This window comes from Lampetra planeri, chromosome 25 (assembly GCF_965212315.1).
Source record: "Lampetra planeri chromosome 25, kcLamPlan1.2.h2, whole genome shotgun sequence".
In the NCBI taxonomy this organism is placed as follows: domain Eukaryota; kingdom Metazoa; phylum Chordata; class Hyperoartia; order Petromyzontiformes; family Petromyzontidae; genus Lampetra; species Lampetra planeri.
Window position 1 is genome coordinate 12,735,075 of NC_136131.1, and position 14,584 is coordinate 12,749,658.

General features: G+C 47.6%; 1 protein-coding gene across 1 annotated transcript in view; it reads left to right on the plus strand.

Moving 5' to 3' along the window:
• LOC144727488 (potassium channel subfamily K member 2-like) overlaps positions 1-14,584 on the plus strand; it is a 151,595-nt gene that overhangs the window by 4,843 nt on the left and 132,168 nt on the right. The window contains exon 2 of the mRNA XM_078606351.1: positions 4,938-5,257. Coding sequence (XP_078462477.1) covers positions 4,938-5,257 — 320 coding nt within the window. The remainder of the gene's footprint in view (positions 1-4,937; positions 5,258-14,584) is intronic.

Below are 14,584 nucleotides of genomic sequence, written 5' to 3' on the forward strand. Positions count from 1 at the left end.
GAAACATTCTGCCGGGGACTAATGTTGCTGCCTATGATGCATTAATTTTACACGAAATAGAATTACCAGGGAAGCAAAATGTCATGCTAGGGGCATTTTTGTGCTAAATGTTTTTTTTTGTGGCCAAAGTTAAAGTGCCTAATTGAAATCGCACAAAAAGCCAAACACATGACATCAAGTAATGCATTTAATTAAGTAAGCTTTTAGCCTGGACATTATTTTAACAAAAATTTTACTCACTGGTTCTTTTTGCATTATTGAAATTCATAGCAGTGAAAGCACTTATTAAGGACAGCCCAGACAGGAGGCAGCAGATTAAAAATTATGGGCTCAAACATCGTTTAAACAATCAACTGCAGATTAAATACTAAAACTATTAAACTATGTTCTATTTTACCAGGTAAGGCCCACTGAGCTCTATAGCTATTTTTGAGAAGCAAACTGGCCACAAATGATAGCTCAACGAAGTGGATCATCACGTGGACGTATATAGCAGCCAAATACTCTTAACGCACGTTGATTCTAACGCGTGTCTCTCTCCCCGTGGTCGCGTGAATGAAAATCCACGTGACCACGGGGAGAGAGACACGCAAACTTCAAATATACAGCAGGCGTCAGGGTTGAGATCGAAGCCACGACCTCCTGTAGATCAAGCGAGGTAGTTGAAAACTCTGGTAACGTCATCAGCAAGCCGTTGTGAAATCCCTGGAGTTTAACTTTTGGTGGCGCCTCATGAAGACTGTCAAGGAACGGAACGTATAACACAGAGACGGAGCGATGAAATCGGCTCGCGTGGAGTTGAATTATATCGCAGCATTTCGGCAGATGGTGGCTGCTTGTGGAGGCCTTTATCCAGCAGTGGATTGACCCCATGGCTGATGATGATGGTGACTCTGCAATCTGCTGCGACACTTTGCAACGCGAACATTTACAACTTCTCTTTGTTGGCAACGTGGCTCCCTGTGTGGCATCGAGCAAGGGAAACATCGCTTGACCTGCATCACCAATGAATTTCGCTCTACGTATAACCTCATGTAGCTACAATCCGGAGCAGGCTTAAACTTCTAAGGTCATTTGTGAAGGAGCTTAACGATCTATAAGTGCTGTCATCCTTCTGCTGAGCATATTATTTATTTAAGAGGTGACTGTAATAGAACTTGGCAGAAAATGACAGGCTGATGCCAGCATTGTGTGTGTGCAGAAAATAGGTCCCGCTGTTGCACACACATTTTAAGCTGGCGATTGTCAAGTGTTTTAATTCAAAGAAGCACGTGGCCTTTCTCGTGTGCAAATTGGCTCGATCCGCCTTCAGGAATGACGGCAGGAAGCATAAAGGAAGGCACTGATCAGAGGCACTGTAACCTCGAGAATGCTTCCACAATGCACGCTAGTCAGATCACGACAATTGTCCCATTGAGTCTGCACACACTGCCTCTGTGGCTGCCATGTCACGCAAAGTTGCATTAATTCCCTCCATTAAATATTTTCTCACTTCCATTTTCTTATTCCCCCCCCCCCTCCTAAAGTTACATGACAAGACCCGAGATATACTTTTAAATTAAATCTGTGAGCTAAAGGTTCCCGATCAGATATATATTTATATTTCAATCTCAGAGATGCTAAGAAACAGCTAAAGATGAATGTGATATTCAACGTAAATGAGACGTTGCCGTGGTGCAATGGTCAGCACACTGGACTTGCAATCCACCGCTCATCGGTTCCATTCCTTCTGCTGATGTGGCAGCGGAACACCGCGGTGCGAGTTGCTTGGAAGCCGCCGCGTCTGTCCACCCAGCAGCGTGAAGCGGTTCGCCACGGTCGAGTCAGCCGGCAGGTCGCGTGTGATGGGGTCAAGTGGGAGGAGTCCCACCTCTCACAGAATGTCGGGTCGGTGTGGGAGAGTGAGCCAAGAGAGGAGGGGCTCTCTCGAGCTCCCTCTAGTAGAGCTCCTTCTGACGCAGTGGCGCGAGCAATCGTTCGCGTGGCAGCCCCTTTACCTTCCGCTGTTCACGTACAACTACGACGGCCCTCAAAGTGCTTGATAAAGAAGCGTGCGACTTACACGATACGGGGAAAAGAGGTACAGACGATAAGAGAATAGTGGGACTGGAGCAACAGGCACAAAAACTACTTGGTCGCCCAGACAAAACTTTCCATTAATGAATTAATCGACAGCCAGGAGATGTAGCCATTCGTAGACCTCTCCAGTGCCACTGTCAAAAGTTAAATTGCATCCTCACTCGAACGACGAATAGGACAGTGCTCCTCTCTGTTGATGGCACTAAGCCAGTGGTGGAAACTCCACGTTACCATGGTGAAAAGCAATCAAATCATATTGTAATAACAAATTGCCATCGCACCAATACATTACTCTCATAAAAAAACGTAAACATGTGGGTGATCCTTTTCCATTGTTACTCCCACGTGTTAATGCTTTGAGATTTACATTTCTCTGTGTGTTGTTCGCCGTTTGGCGTCCTCTGGTCTCGCGCTGGTGCTGAGACAAGTCCATAAATGAGGCTGTCGCTGGTGTAGGCCAATCGGTGTAAAGGACAATGCACACAATTATTATTATTAGAGCATGTTTGTTTGCATGCTTTCCCACAAGCATGCGTGGTTAATGCAGATTATATCCCTTGCAATAGGTGTGTCTATTTGGTGTTTAAAAATATAACACCTCCTGTGTTATGCCGAAAGGGTGAAGGCTGTTCTTTCTTCATCATCTTGACTGTGTTCTCTACGTTATAGCACAATTGCATTGTGTCGCTTCAACCCAGTGATGTTGGGATAGTGGTTTTTCCATGATATCTAATAACTATAACCCAGTGATGTTGGGATAGTGGTTTTTCCATGATATCTGATAACTATAACCCAGTGATGTTGGGATAGTGGTTTTTCCATGATATCTGATAACTATAACCAATGTTGATTGGGCAATGAGTGGGGCAGTGTTCACGGGAAGACTAAATCGTGATACAAATTAGACGCAGATTATTTTAAATGCTGCCGGGTATATGCCAAGTTGTAACTGAATTTGCAGAAAAACCTCAGCGCGATCAATAGAGGTAATTGAATGATGGATAGTTCTTTATGCAGTTCACATTACATGTATTGATTGTGCCTGACAGGGAACAATCAACAATTAAAAAGCCTAGAAAAGATTCTTCTTTCTTGATGTTAATTTAAATTTGCACTTTATACTTTTTTTCTCTCAACGTTATTTCCGAATGTCCTGTTATGATGCCATAAGATGAAGAATCCATTCGAATCTCTTGCAGAGCAGCCCTTCATGTTAGATCGCAGTCCACGGAAGTGGATATTACAGAGCTACCTCTGAGATTCCTTCAAGTGACCCCTGGGCCACACGCAGTAGGGGGCAGCACCCTGCCACGGAGAATAATGTTTGTATGTCTGTTGTATGTCTGTTGTACGTATGTTATATGTATATATGTATGTTGAATTTCCCTTGCACCATATGTAGCCAACCGTGCAAATTGGAGGTGCGGGGGAATGACAACAAACTAAACGCAAAAATCAGTTCTCAGGAAATTCGTTTTCAATCTCGATTTAAAAGTGCATAGCTCCAGTTGCTTCGTAATATCGGAAGGAGGAGCGTTCCAGACGGCCGCTGAAGCGCATCTGAAAGAATTTGCTGCATGACAGTTAAATCGATATTATTTATTCTCTCCAATTTTGCCAATTGTAAGTACGAAGACAAAGTTAATGCGACTGTCTTGGTGCAGTCATTCGTGGTTGGGCTAAGACCACTAACCCAGTTTAATCACTGCCTCGATTTTTAACCAAGGGTCTCAGTGGTGCCACCTCAGCCATCGTGTCTCCAGGCCAACCAGTGATCAGTTCGATCAAAAGTAGAAACAGTGGAGTTCAGAAGTCGCAGAATAGACGGTAACACCGAAGAGGTGGGAGTAACGCACACAGAGGGCTGACATAGTTCATCACAAACACTGCCCTACCTTCTAGATTTGAAGCTTTCGTGACTGCAAGGATATAAGAATATACTGCCCTACCTTTTCAATTCGTGCTCATATGAATGTACTTCTTTTGCCAGAATATTCTTTAAATCCTAATACATATTATCTTGGAATTTGATTATTTAAACCGTCTGCTTAATTTCAGTGCTCCGACTCAAGGATTGTGAGATGAGCGGCAATGACAGCTGTCTCTTATTTTTTGTTGCCGAGCAACAGGCTCTCTCGTAGCAAGGATAAAAGTGGTATTTATAAAAGTGAGGAAAGCCTCTCCGAGTCTCAACACTATTTCAGGACGGTCCTACACTTTGCTATATGACCTCTACTCCATCAGCGAGTTGGTGGCATGTGGGAGAAAACTGTTGTGCTTCCCCATACCTCCGATGAGCACAGTTGGGTTACATACAGTGCCAAAGAACATAAATACGTAGAAACAAAATCCCAAAGTATGAGCGTATAGCGCCTCAAGGCTCCTCACAGATCAAATACGCTTCCTGTACCATCATCTCTTGGCATCCTCGCAGTCCGGCGGGTTTGGGAGTTTCACAATTTCGTTTGATTCACCAATCCGTTCCTCGAAAGCGGTGGATCACAGGTGGGTGCGGTGACAAGTGCCCAGGGCGGGATGAATCCGAAGTGCCGGGAGATGAGTAGCACTCAACAACTTCTGTCCGCCGCAGCGCTCCGATCTGTTTCTGATTTGTGCCGCGTGCCGTTCGGCAACGATGTCCGACGTTTCGCTCCGCGTGGCGAGAGCCGAGGAAGTTCCGCAGACGCCACGCGAAACGCGGTAACGATCGCAACGTCGAACGACACGCGGGAACAACCCAAAAAACAAACCGGTCGCCCGCACCGCAAGCGCCTCCGTTCCCCGGCCACCTCGCAGCCACGACCCCAACGCCGTTCCGCTTTCTCTCCCCCCCCCCCCCCCCGCGTGTGTCCGCGCAGTCGAGACGCCACAGCGGGGCCAGCCCAAGCGGCGGCTGGGCGTGGCCTCCAAGGTGCGAGTGATGGGTGTGGCGGCGGCCGCGGCGGCCGCGACCACGACGGAGGAGCAGGAGATGGGGGCGCGGCGCAGGATGAAGTGGAAGACGCTGCTGGGCATCTTCGTGTTGGTGCTGGGCTACCTGGTGCTGGGCGGAGCTGTGTTCCGGGCCCTGGAGCAGGGCAACGAGAGCGCCCAGCGGGACGCCATCACCGCGCACAAGGCGACCTTCCTGGTGCGCCACCCGTGCGTGCCGCCCGACGAGCTGGAGAAGCTCATACAGGTGAACGAGACTCGGCGGGCTCGGCTCGGCTCGGGGGTCGCCGGCGTAAACGCGACGTCGACCCGGAGTTGCGTTCGCGGTTCGTGTGGCGATTTCGGTTCGTTGCGATGGGGTTGGCGGAGGGACGATGCACGGTGGTGGGTGTGGTGATACAGAACCTCTCGTTCAAATGTGCCAGCCCAGGGACAATGTCGAGTTGCGGCCCTGCAATTGCTGGCTCGTGCTCGGCTATTTTGGTGCTTTGCGGCAAGGGTACCATCCTTGCACCCGCTCTGGTTAAATGATGAATTCGACAGCACTCATCTTCTATCCGTGGCCTTAAGCTAGTGGTGGAATTTCTGCATCGCCATGGTGAGGGTGATGTTATTCGTAGAATGACCATAATTTGCATAGCACCAATGGATTCAAGAGATGTCCTGCTCAGACGAACATTGAGGCCGTGCTCATTTCCCATTTACAGCCCTGAACCAGTGGTGGAAATTCCACAGTTTGATGGTGGTGGCGAGACACCTGTTGTTGGCTTCCCCACAAAGTGGTACTTATTTTTATCAACCCTGAAGAGGATGATGCGCTGAGGCAACCTCTACCCCCCCCTCCCATCGAAAAAGGATTTGAACTCTCGACCTTCCGACTGTGAGCCACTCGCTCGACTGTCGAGCCCCTTGGCGGTTTGGTGCCAGACTATTTTCGTAGCGCTGAGCATCGTCACTCAGCGCAGCGGCGGTGGTGGTCGGATCCTCGCCTTCATCACTGCCGTGGGGCCTCTGGCGGCTGTTGGTTTTTCTGGCTCACGACCCGATGGGAAGAGCCGCGTGAAGGCGCGGCAAATGCGGTTCGATGTTGATGTTGCGATTGCTGACACGGTTTAAACTTTCAGCGGCGCGGACAGGAGGAATGTTACGGAAAATAAGTTCTCTATGCTTTCAAAACCATCCGATGTTATCGCGCGGGAATTAGAAATTCCTTTCGTGCTCCCTACATTTTTGGAGTGGGTCTAGAAGAATCGCAGTTACGTGGTTTTATCTCCTGTCTGTGCGTAGTATAAATTAACATACACACATTACACGGTATAACAGAATTCTGCCTTTGTGTAATGGTTGCCCGTTCGACTCGATCTCCTGGTGCGGAAGTTGAAACAATGGCGGCAAGTTTCTTTAATCCCCCCACCACCCGCCTCTGTCCACTGAGCAGTGCAAATGGCACACCGCCACGACCAGCCGATCGGCAAGTCGCGCGCAGTGGGGTGAAGTGTGGGTACCGCCACTTCTTCCGAGACGCCTCTGGCCAGCGTGGAAGCGTCGACTAAAATACCCACGAGAGGGACTCTCTTGGGCTCCCTCGAGTTCTGCCAGGAGTGGCCTGAGCATGAATTTGCACAGCCGCACCGCCGACGAGCGCGGTTGGCTATGGAGGGTGCGATAGAAGTTGAGCATGCACACGTGCATCTCGCCGTACCCTGGTCGGAAGTCAAAGTGCTGCGCTGCTCAATGGAGCGTGCGGGGGACGCTTCTCTCTTTGTCGCCCCGAGCCAGTGGGGGAATTTCCCATTGCACGTTGGGGGCAATTGTCTCCTGAGGGCAAACACTCGCGGTCGATGATAACCTCCAAATATCCCATTTCCGAGTACTAAACCTGAGGTGATGTGCGACGTATATCCACTGACATGAACCTCACCCAATGGCTCGGCTTAGTTTAAATTGTGAAGAAACACAAAAGGGCCTCACCATTTTGCAAAATGTAGGACATAAATAGAACGTTATGTTCTTTTTTAGCAATTCTCACACTTGTAATAAAGACTTGCACGGAACTATCCGGTAAACGTGTGATGCATTTACCCCCTGGCTAGGCAGATCGCGAGCAAGTGTTCCTTCTAACGACCGAACACTTTCTCCATTAGGCTTTTTTAGCGCAATGAGTTTGGAGCTTGCGCATAAATCGCTTGCAGGTGGTCATAAAGCTGCAACAACATCTGGTGTTACCACGGTGAACTGCAAAGGTCAGGAGGTCGCACTATTTGAAACTTAACTGCTTCCAATTCTTTCCAAAGAGGTAATGGTTAAACCAACGTAAGTTTCTTCTTTTGAAAAAAAAATCACGGCACCATGCCCCGCAAGGCGCGAACCTTCCGCCGGAATAACGAGATTTAACGACATTGAGCCGTGCGTGACCCCCTCGCGAATCGCCGAGTTGGCACGCATGGCGAGAACCGCGGCCGGGTGACCGACGTGGAGCCGAGAGGAGCTCACCGTGGTGAATGCAGTGCTCGCCACCTCACTGCCTTGGCCTACACCGTGCCATTTACAGCCATCACCTGGACTGTCTTCAAGAGGTCTAAACACTTCTCATTTCTTCTCCTTACCTCGCACTATTCGACTTTGGAATTCCCTCCCAACACATGTTTGTTTTTCCCCAAACGATTATAACAACATTGCTCAATTCAAGACCCGTGTTAACTCTGATCTATTTCGCCTTGAATGGTGGTGCTTGTTGCTAGCTGTTTAGCCATTTTGGCCATTGCCTGTTGCTCTGCAACTGTGAACAAGACAACATCTGCAGCCGTGGCCCTCTCCGAGGGTGTGTAGCCACTCAACCAAACGAGAGTTTCATTTGGCGTGATCTCCAGTGCGAGGTTTCTCCGTCGAGCATCTCAGCTGCCAGGGCAACGTCGTCTGCGTAGTTGAGGTGAACGAACGCCTCGGGGTCTCCTCCCAGCACTCCTTGTGAACTGTGGGATGCACGCTCCAGTACATCGGGGCAAGGGACAGCCATCCGAGTGGAATTGCCATTGAAATGGTTTACATAGGCACAGGCCGTGTATTTCATTGGTGATTTCGGTCAGTAGTGGAATCGAACCCCGATAGCAGCTGGCCGTGAGCAGTGTCATAGTCATCGCGAGGTCAACAGTGTCATAGTCATCGCGAGGTCAACAGTGTCATAGTCATCGCGAGGTCAACAGTGTCATAGTCATCACGAGGTCAACAGTGTCATAGTCATCGCGATGTCAACAGTGTCATGGTCATCACGAGGTCAACAGTGTCATAGTCATCGCGAGGTCAACAGTGTCATAGTCATCGCGAGGTCAACTGTGTCATAGTCATCACGAGGTCAACAGTGTCATAGTCATCGCGAGGTCAACAGTGTCAGTCATCGCGAGGTCAACAGTGTCATAGTCATCACGAGGTCAACAGTGTCATAGTCATCGCGAGGTCAACAGTGTCATAGTCATCGCGAGGTCAACTGTGTCATAGTCATCACGAGGTCAACAGTGTCATAGTCATCGCGAGGTCAACAGTGTCATAGTCATCGCGAGGTCAACAGTGTCATAGTCATCACGAGGTCAACAGTGTCATAGTCATCGCGAGGTCAACAGTGTCATAGTCATCGCGAGGTCAACAGTGTCATAGTAATCACGAGGTCAACAGTGTCATAGTCATCACGAGGTCAACAGTGTCATAGTCATCGCGAGGTCAACAGTGTCATAGTCATCGCGAGGTCAACAGTGTCATAGTCATCGCGAGGTCAACAGTGTCATAGTCATCGCGAGGTCAACAGTGTCATGGTCATCACGAGGTCAACAGTGTCAGAGTCATCACGAGGTCAACAGTGTCATAGTCATCGCGAGGTCAACAGTGTCATAGTCATCGCGAGGTCAACAGTGTCATAGTCATCGCGAGGTCAACAGTGTCATAGTCATCACGAGGTCAACAGTGTCATAGTCATCACGAGGTCAACAGTGGCATAGTCATCACGAGGTCAACAGTGTCATAGTCATCGCGAGGTCAACAGTGTCATAGTCATCGCGAGGTCAACAGTGTCATAGTCATCGCGAGGTCAACAGTGTCATAGTCATCACGAGGTCAACAGTGTCATAGTCATCACGAGGTCAACAGTGTCATAGTCATCGCGAGGTCAACAGTGTCATAATCATCACGAGGTCAACAGTGTCATAGTCATCACGAGATCAACAGTGTCATAGTCATCAAGAGGTCAACAGTGTCATAGTCATCGCGAGGTCAACAGTGTCATAGTCATCGCGAGGTCAACAGTGTCATAGTCATCGTGAGGTCAACAGTGTCATGGTCATCGCGAGGTCAACAGTGTCATGGTCATCGCGAGGTCAACAGTGTCATAGTCATCGCGAGGTCAACAGTGTCATAGTCATCGCGAGGTCAACAGTGTCATAGTCATCGCGAGGTCAACAGTGTCATAGTCATCGCGAGGTCAACAGTGTCATAGTCATCGCGAGGTCAACAGTGTCATAGTCATCGCGAGGTCAACAGTGTCATAGTCATCGCGAGGTCAACAGTGTCATAGTCATCGCGAGGTCAACAGTGTCATAGTCATCGCGAGGTCAACAGTGTCATAGTCATCGCGAGGAAAACAGTGTCAGAGTCATCGCGAGGTCAACAGTGTCATAGTCATCGCGAGGTCAACAGTGTCATAGTCATCGCGAGGTCAACAGTGTCATGGTCATCGCGAGGTCAACAGTGTCATAGTCATCGCGAGGTCAACAGTGTCATAGTCATCGCGAGGTCAACAGTGTCATAGTCATCGCGAGGTCAACAGTGTCATAGTCATCGCGAGGTCAACAGTGTCATAGTCATCGCGAGGTCAACAGTGTCATAGTCATCGCGAGGTCAACAGTGTCATAGTCATCGCGAGGTCAACAGTGTCATAGTCATCGCGAGGAAAACAGTGTCAGAGTCATCGCGAGGTCAACAGTGTCATAGTCATCGCGAGGTCAACAGTGTCATAGTCATTGCGAGGTCAACAGTGTCATAGTCATCGCGAGGTCAACAGTGTCATAGTCATCGCGAGGTCAACAGTGTCATAGTCATCGCGAGGTCAACAGTGTCATAGTCATCGCGAGGAAAACAGTGTCAGAGTCATCGCGAGGTCAACAGTGTCATAGTCATCGCGAGGTCAACAGTGTCATGGTCATCGCGAGGTCAACAGTGTCATGGTCATCGCGAGGTCAACAGTGTCATGGTCATCGCGAGGTCAACAGTGTCATAGTCATCGCGAGGTCAACAGTGTCATAGTCATCGCGAGGTCAACAGTGTCATAGTCATCGCGAGGTCAACAGTGTCATAGTCATCGCGAGGTCAACAGTGTCATAGTCATCGCGAGGTCAACAGTGTCATAGTCATTGCGAGGTCAACAGTGTCATAGTCATCGCGAGGTCAACAGTGTCATAGTCATCGCGAGGTCAACAGTGTCATAGTCATCGCGAGGTCAACAGTGTCATAGTCATCGCGAGGTCAACAGTGTCATAGTCATCGCGAGGTCAACAGTGTCATAGTCATCGCGAGGTCAACAGTGTCATAGTCATCGCGAGGTCAACAGTGTCATAGTCATCGCGAGGTCAACAGTGTCATAGTCATCGCGAGGTCAACAGTGTCATAGTCATCGCGAGGTCAACAGTGTCATAGTCATCGCGAGGTCAACAGTGTCATAGTCATCACGAGGTCAACAGTGTCATAGTCATCACGAGCTCAACAGTGTCAGAGTCATCGCGAGGTAAACAGTGTCATAGTCATCGCGACGTCAACAGTGTCATAGTCATCACGAGGTCAACAGTGTCATAGTCATCACGAGGTCAACAGTGTCTAGTCATCACGAGGTCAACTTGGCTGGGCAGCGACATTGGCAGAGTTCCACATGTGACGTCAGGTCCAAATATCCTGTAGACTTTGAGGGAGGTTTGCTTTCGTACCGCTTTGGTAAGGCGTTGTAAATTACTCTCTTTTGTGCATGTAAACATTGTCCCAACGACATTGATACTGTTTAAGCTAGATATGGGCTCAATCACAGTTTCGCAACGAAACATGCTGTTGTCTTACTCGCATTGGGTTTAAGTGTTTAACGTTGCACTTGGCTCAACTGAACGTGCCGTTGATGACAACTAAAACGCATGCCAGAGCATGAGGCCGTGCTGTGAATCTACCTGCACGGGGGAGAATGTCATCGGTGCTTTAGTGCAGATTGTATCACATTGGTGTATCATGGGTGATGCAATGGATCCGACTATAATTAATTTGCACCAGCAACCGTTTGCTGAAATGTATAAAATAGCCGCAACACACGAAGCCCCGTGTATCTGTTTTGAAGCATTCCCAAGAAACAAATGTATTAAAAGTTTAACATTCTATTGAAACTTTAATTTTACTTGTCGCAGTTGTATGAATTGGAACCGTGGTGTGTTGGTTGTCCACTCTCTCTGCGACACAATATCATCATTGCGAAATGTAATTTGGTGTCCTGTTGAGGGAGGGGGATATTTTTTGAAGTGGTTTGAAATGTACAATGCCAGCTAAATTATATAATTGAAAAGGACATTTTGTTATTTCATCCACACATGTTATAAGTTGAACATAGGAAAAAAATGTGAGTGAGAAAAAGTAAAGACATGCAACATATATTTGGATATGAAATCGCATCCAAGTATGTTTAAGCGAGTGTACGAGCTGCTACGTTCACAATGGGTCGCTCTGTTTTCAGCATCCACCCTGGCTTGTGCTGCCTGGGTTGATTCGTCCGGATAATTGAGGCTGGGAGTGGTGGTGGGGGGAGACGATGGTGCTTGTCGGTGCTCTGTCTGTGCTCTTCAGTTCAGATTATATGAGCAGTCCCTGAACAGACTCAACATAAAAAATGAAATTGTACGATTCTTACAGATGAACCGTGTGCAATTTAAAGAAATTGGGGAACAAAATAGTGGACATTTTATTAGAGCCTGCCCATGTCTTCCAAATTATAGCGTCTGTACATTGCCCTTCATCTCTGCCTGCATGTACAATAATGATTATACTATCTATAATAATAATACCTTGTTTGCCGATCTGGAAAATGATCCCCAATTCTTGAGAATATTTTCCAGGAGAGTCTTGGGATATTTGACCAATGTTCCGTGCCAGAGAATAGCTCAATGCAATGGGGGTCACCCACAAATATGAGAACATTCAAACTCGAATCGTAAATATTACACAATGCAGCACAATGCAATTTCCATTTATACAAAATCCAAATGCAATCCCGTTTGAAGACGCCATACAAAGTAGCAGTACCTGTATCAGCGGGACCGCCAGCAAAGGGAGGTTTATGTATAAATATATATTTACACATATTTAGAGATGTGTCCGTGGTGTAATAGTTAGCACATTGGTTTGCAATGCAGAGGTCGATCTCCTGGCGCGGCAGTTGAAGCATTGGTGGCAAGTTTCTTAAATCCCCTGCCACCTCTATCCACAGCAGTGCAAATGGGTTACACCACGGTTATTCGAAAGGCAAGTTGCATGTGGTGGGGCAAAGCGTGGGTACTGTCATCTCTTCCAAGGTTTCTGGCTAACGTGGAAGAGCAGGCAAATGTTGTGTCTAGAGGAGCTCTCGAGAGCCATGTCTGCAGTAGTGGGGTGAGAGCAATACATCGCAGGCCTGCACCTTTGTCTTTTACCATTTTTTTAATTCCATTTACTTCGAAGTGCCTACTGCATGGAGGTAGCTTGCACACATCTTTGCATGATCCACCAACCCCCCTGCTGAAGTTCTCAGTGAGGTATGTTATGATTTGGCGACTGCAGTTGCTTGTCATGAAGTAGCTGTGATGAATTAGAGTCTTGGCATTACAATAATAGAAAACATGGCATTACCTCGATGGAAAACAATCACGAAACGGCAAAGGAAATGTAAAAACAATGCCAAGCCAGAGTCGAAGTTTTCGTGACTGCAGGGATCCATACTCTCTGGTTATTTCGGTGACGTCACGTAGGTGGAAAATAAAATTTAAAAAGCAACCGTGGTTATTTATTTATTTATTTTTATTCTATCTTTTCACCTCCGTGACTTTACCGAAAGAACCAATAGTAGAATGCCAAGCCTTTTCCTCTGTCAGCATGTTCTTATGAAATTGTAAAAATCTGTTTGCCAATTGCTTCATCAGCAGTAAAATCTGACGAAGCTGCAGACACTGCGGATCCATCGCTCACCTCTCTGCCGCTGAGTGCCTCTAACGCAATAACAAACAGAGACGACCAAATACTTATCTCGCATTTTAACCTTCCACAAAGGGAAACAAATGCTATTAACATTTAATCACGTGCAATAGATACATTACTACATGAAGCTGATGTTGTGGTGTTAATAGTCCACGTGATGTATAAAACCTTGGCCGCTGATCGTAGCAAAGGAATCGATTTTCAGCGAAACCTTTAAACATTTGTGCGCCTGCGTTCGGACGATTGCGTTTCAAGTTGTGCAAAGGCGCTGACACAACGACGACAAAAAGAACCCACAGACAGACGGCCTCCCCCCTTCGCAGTGACTCGCACATCCACTCCGTAGTTGCGTCATGACGTCTCGCACGCACACAGACGCCTGGCACAGACAGCCAATGCAGCCAACATTTAGAATTTGAGCTCCCTTATCCATCTCTAGCCCGTAGTCGTGCGTTGAATTAAGGTGCTTTAGACGAGCTCAGATTGACCAAATGGCTTTTGTAACATGCTTTCGTTTTTAGGATACAATATTTGTCCCGCGCTCCTCTTGATCATGGTAATAATCAGGGATATAATCTCCCACTTGATATTTTAGCGGAATGCTGTTGGGTCTGCTTGCAGTAGGGATTATCGGCATGAGGGCGCTATCGCCACGAGTGTACGAGGTATGCCTATCCGTAATATTCCTGTGTCAATGTACTCGATGTCCCTGTAATCCTAGTGAGGACACACCGACTATCGTGTTAACAAATAAGGTGAGATGGGTACCGTGTGCCATGATAATTCCTCATTTGATCAGGCTGAAATTCAATCACTGGTAATCAGAATAATAATAATGATGGGAACAATGTTTTTTGCGATGCTTTCCCTTAAAAGGCGTGACTTGTTTTAAGTGAATCGCAGCTTCCACTGATTTGTTACTTCTCGGTTGCCACCATGAACACACGGGGATTGTGGTTTGCCATCCAGTGATGTAGATAGCTGGAGGGGATTTTACAATAATCTTGAGAGCAAAGCAAGGGGCTGGATTAGGCAGTCATTTATTTGTGTGACTCATCACCATCATCATCCATCCCTTCTTTATCCACTGCTGGATGAAGGCTTCCCCACGCCGTCGCCATCCTTCACATTCATTCGATGTCACGAGTCGTCATCTCCCTCCTGCACGGATCTCGTCGGCGGAGTCCGGACAAATGTTTAAAACCATTAAATAACGAGGTGTGTATCGTTTGCTCCAACATAGATCAGAAAGCCTCACACGTAGATGTAATACTCACACGTAGATTCAATACTCACACGTAGATTTAATACAGCTAATAAGAGACATCAATTG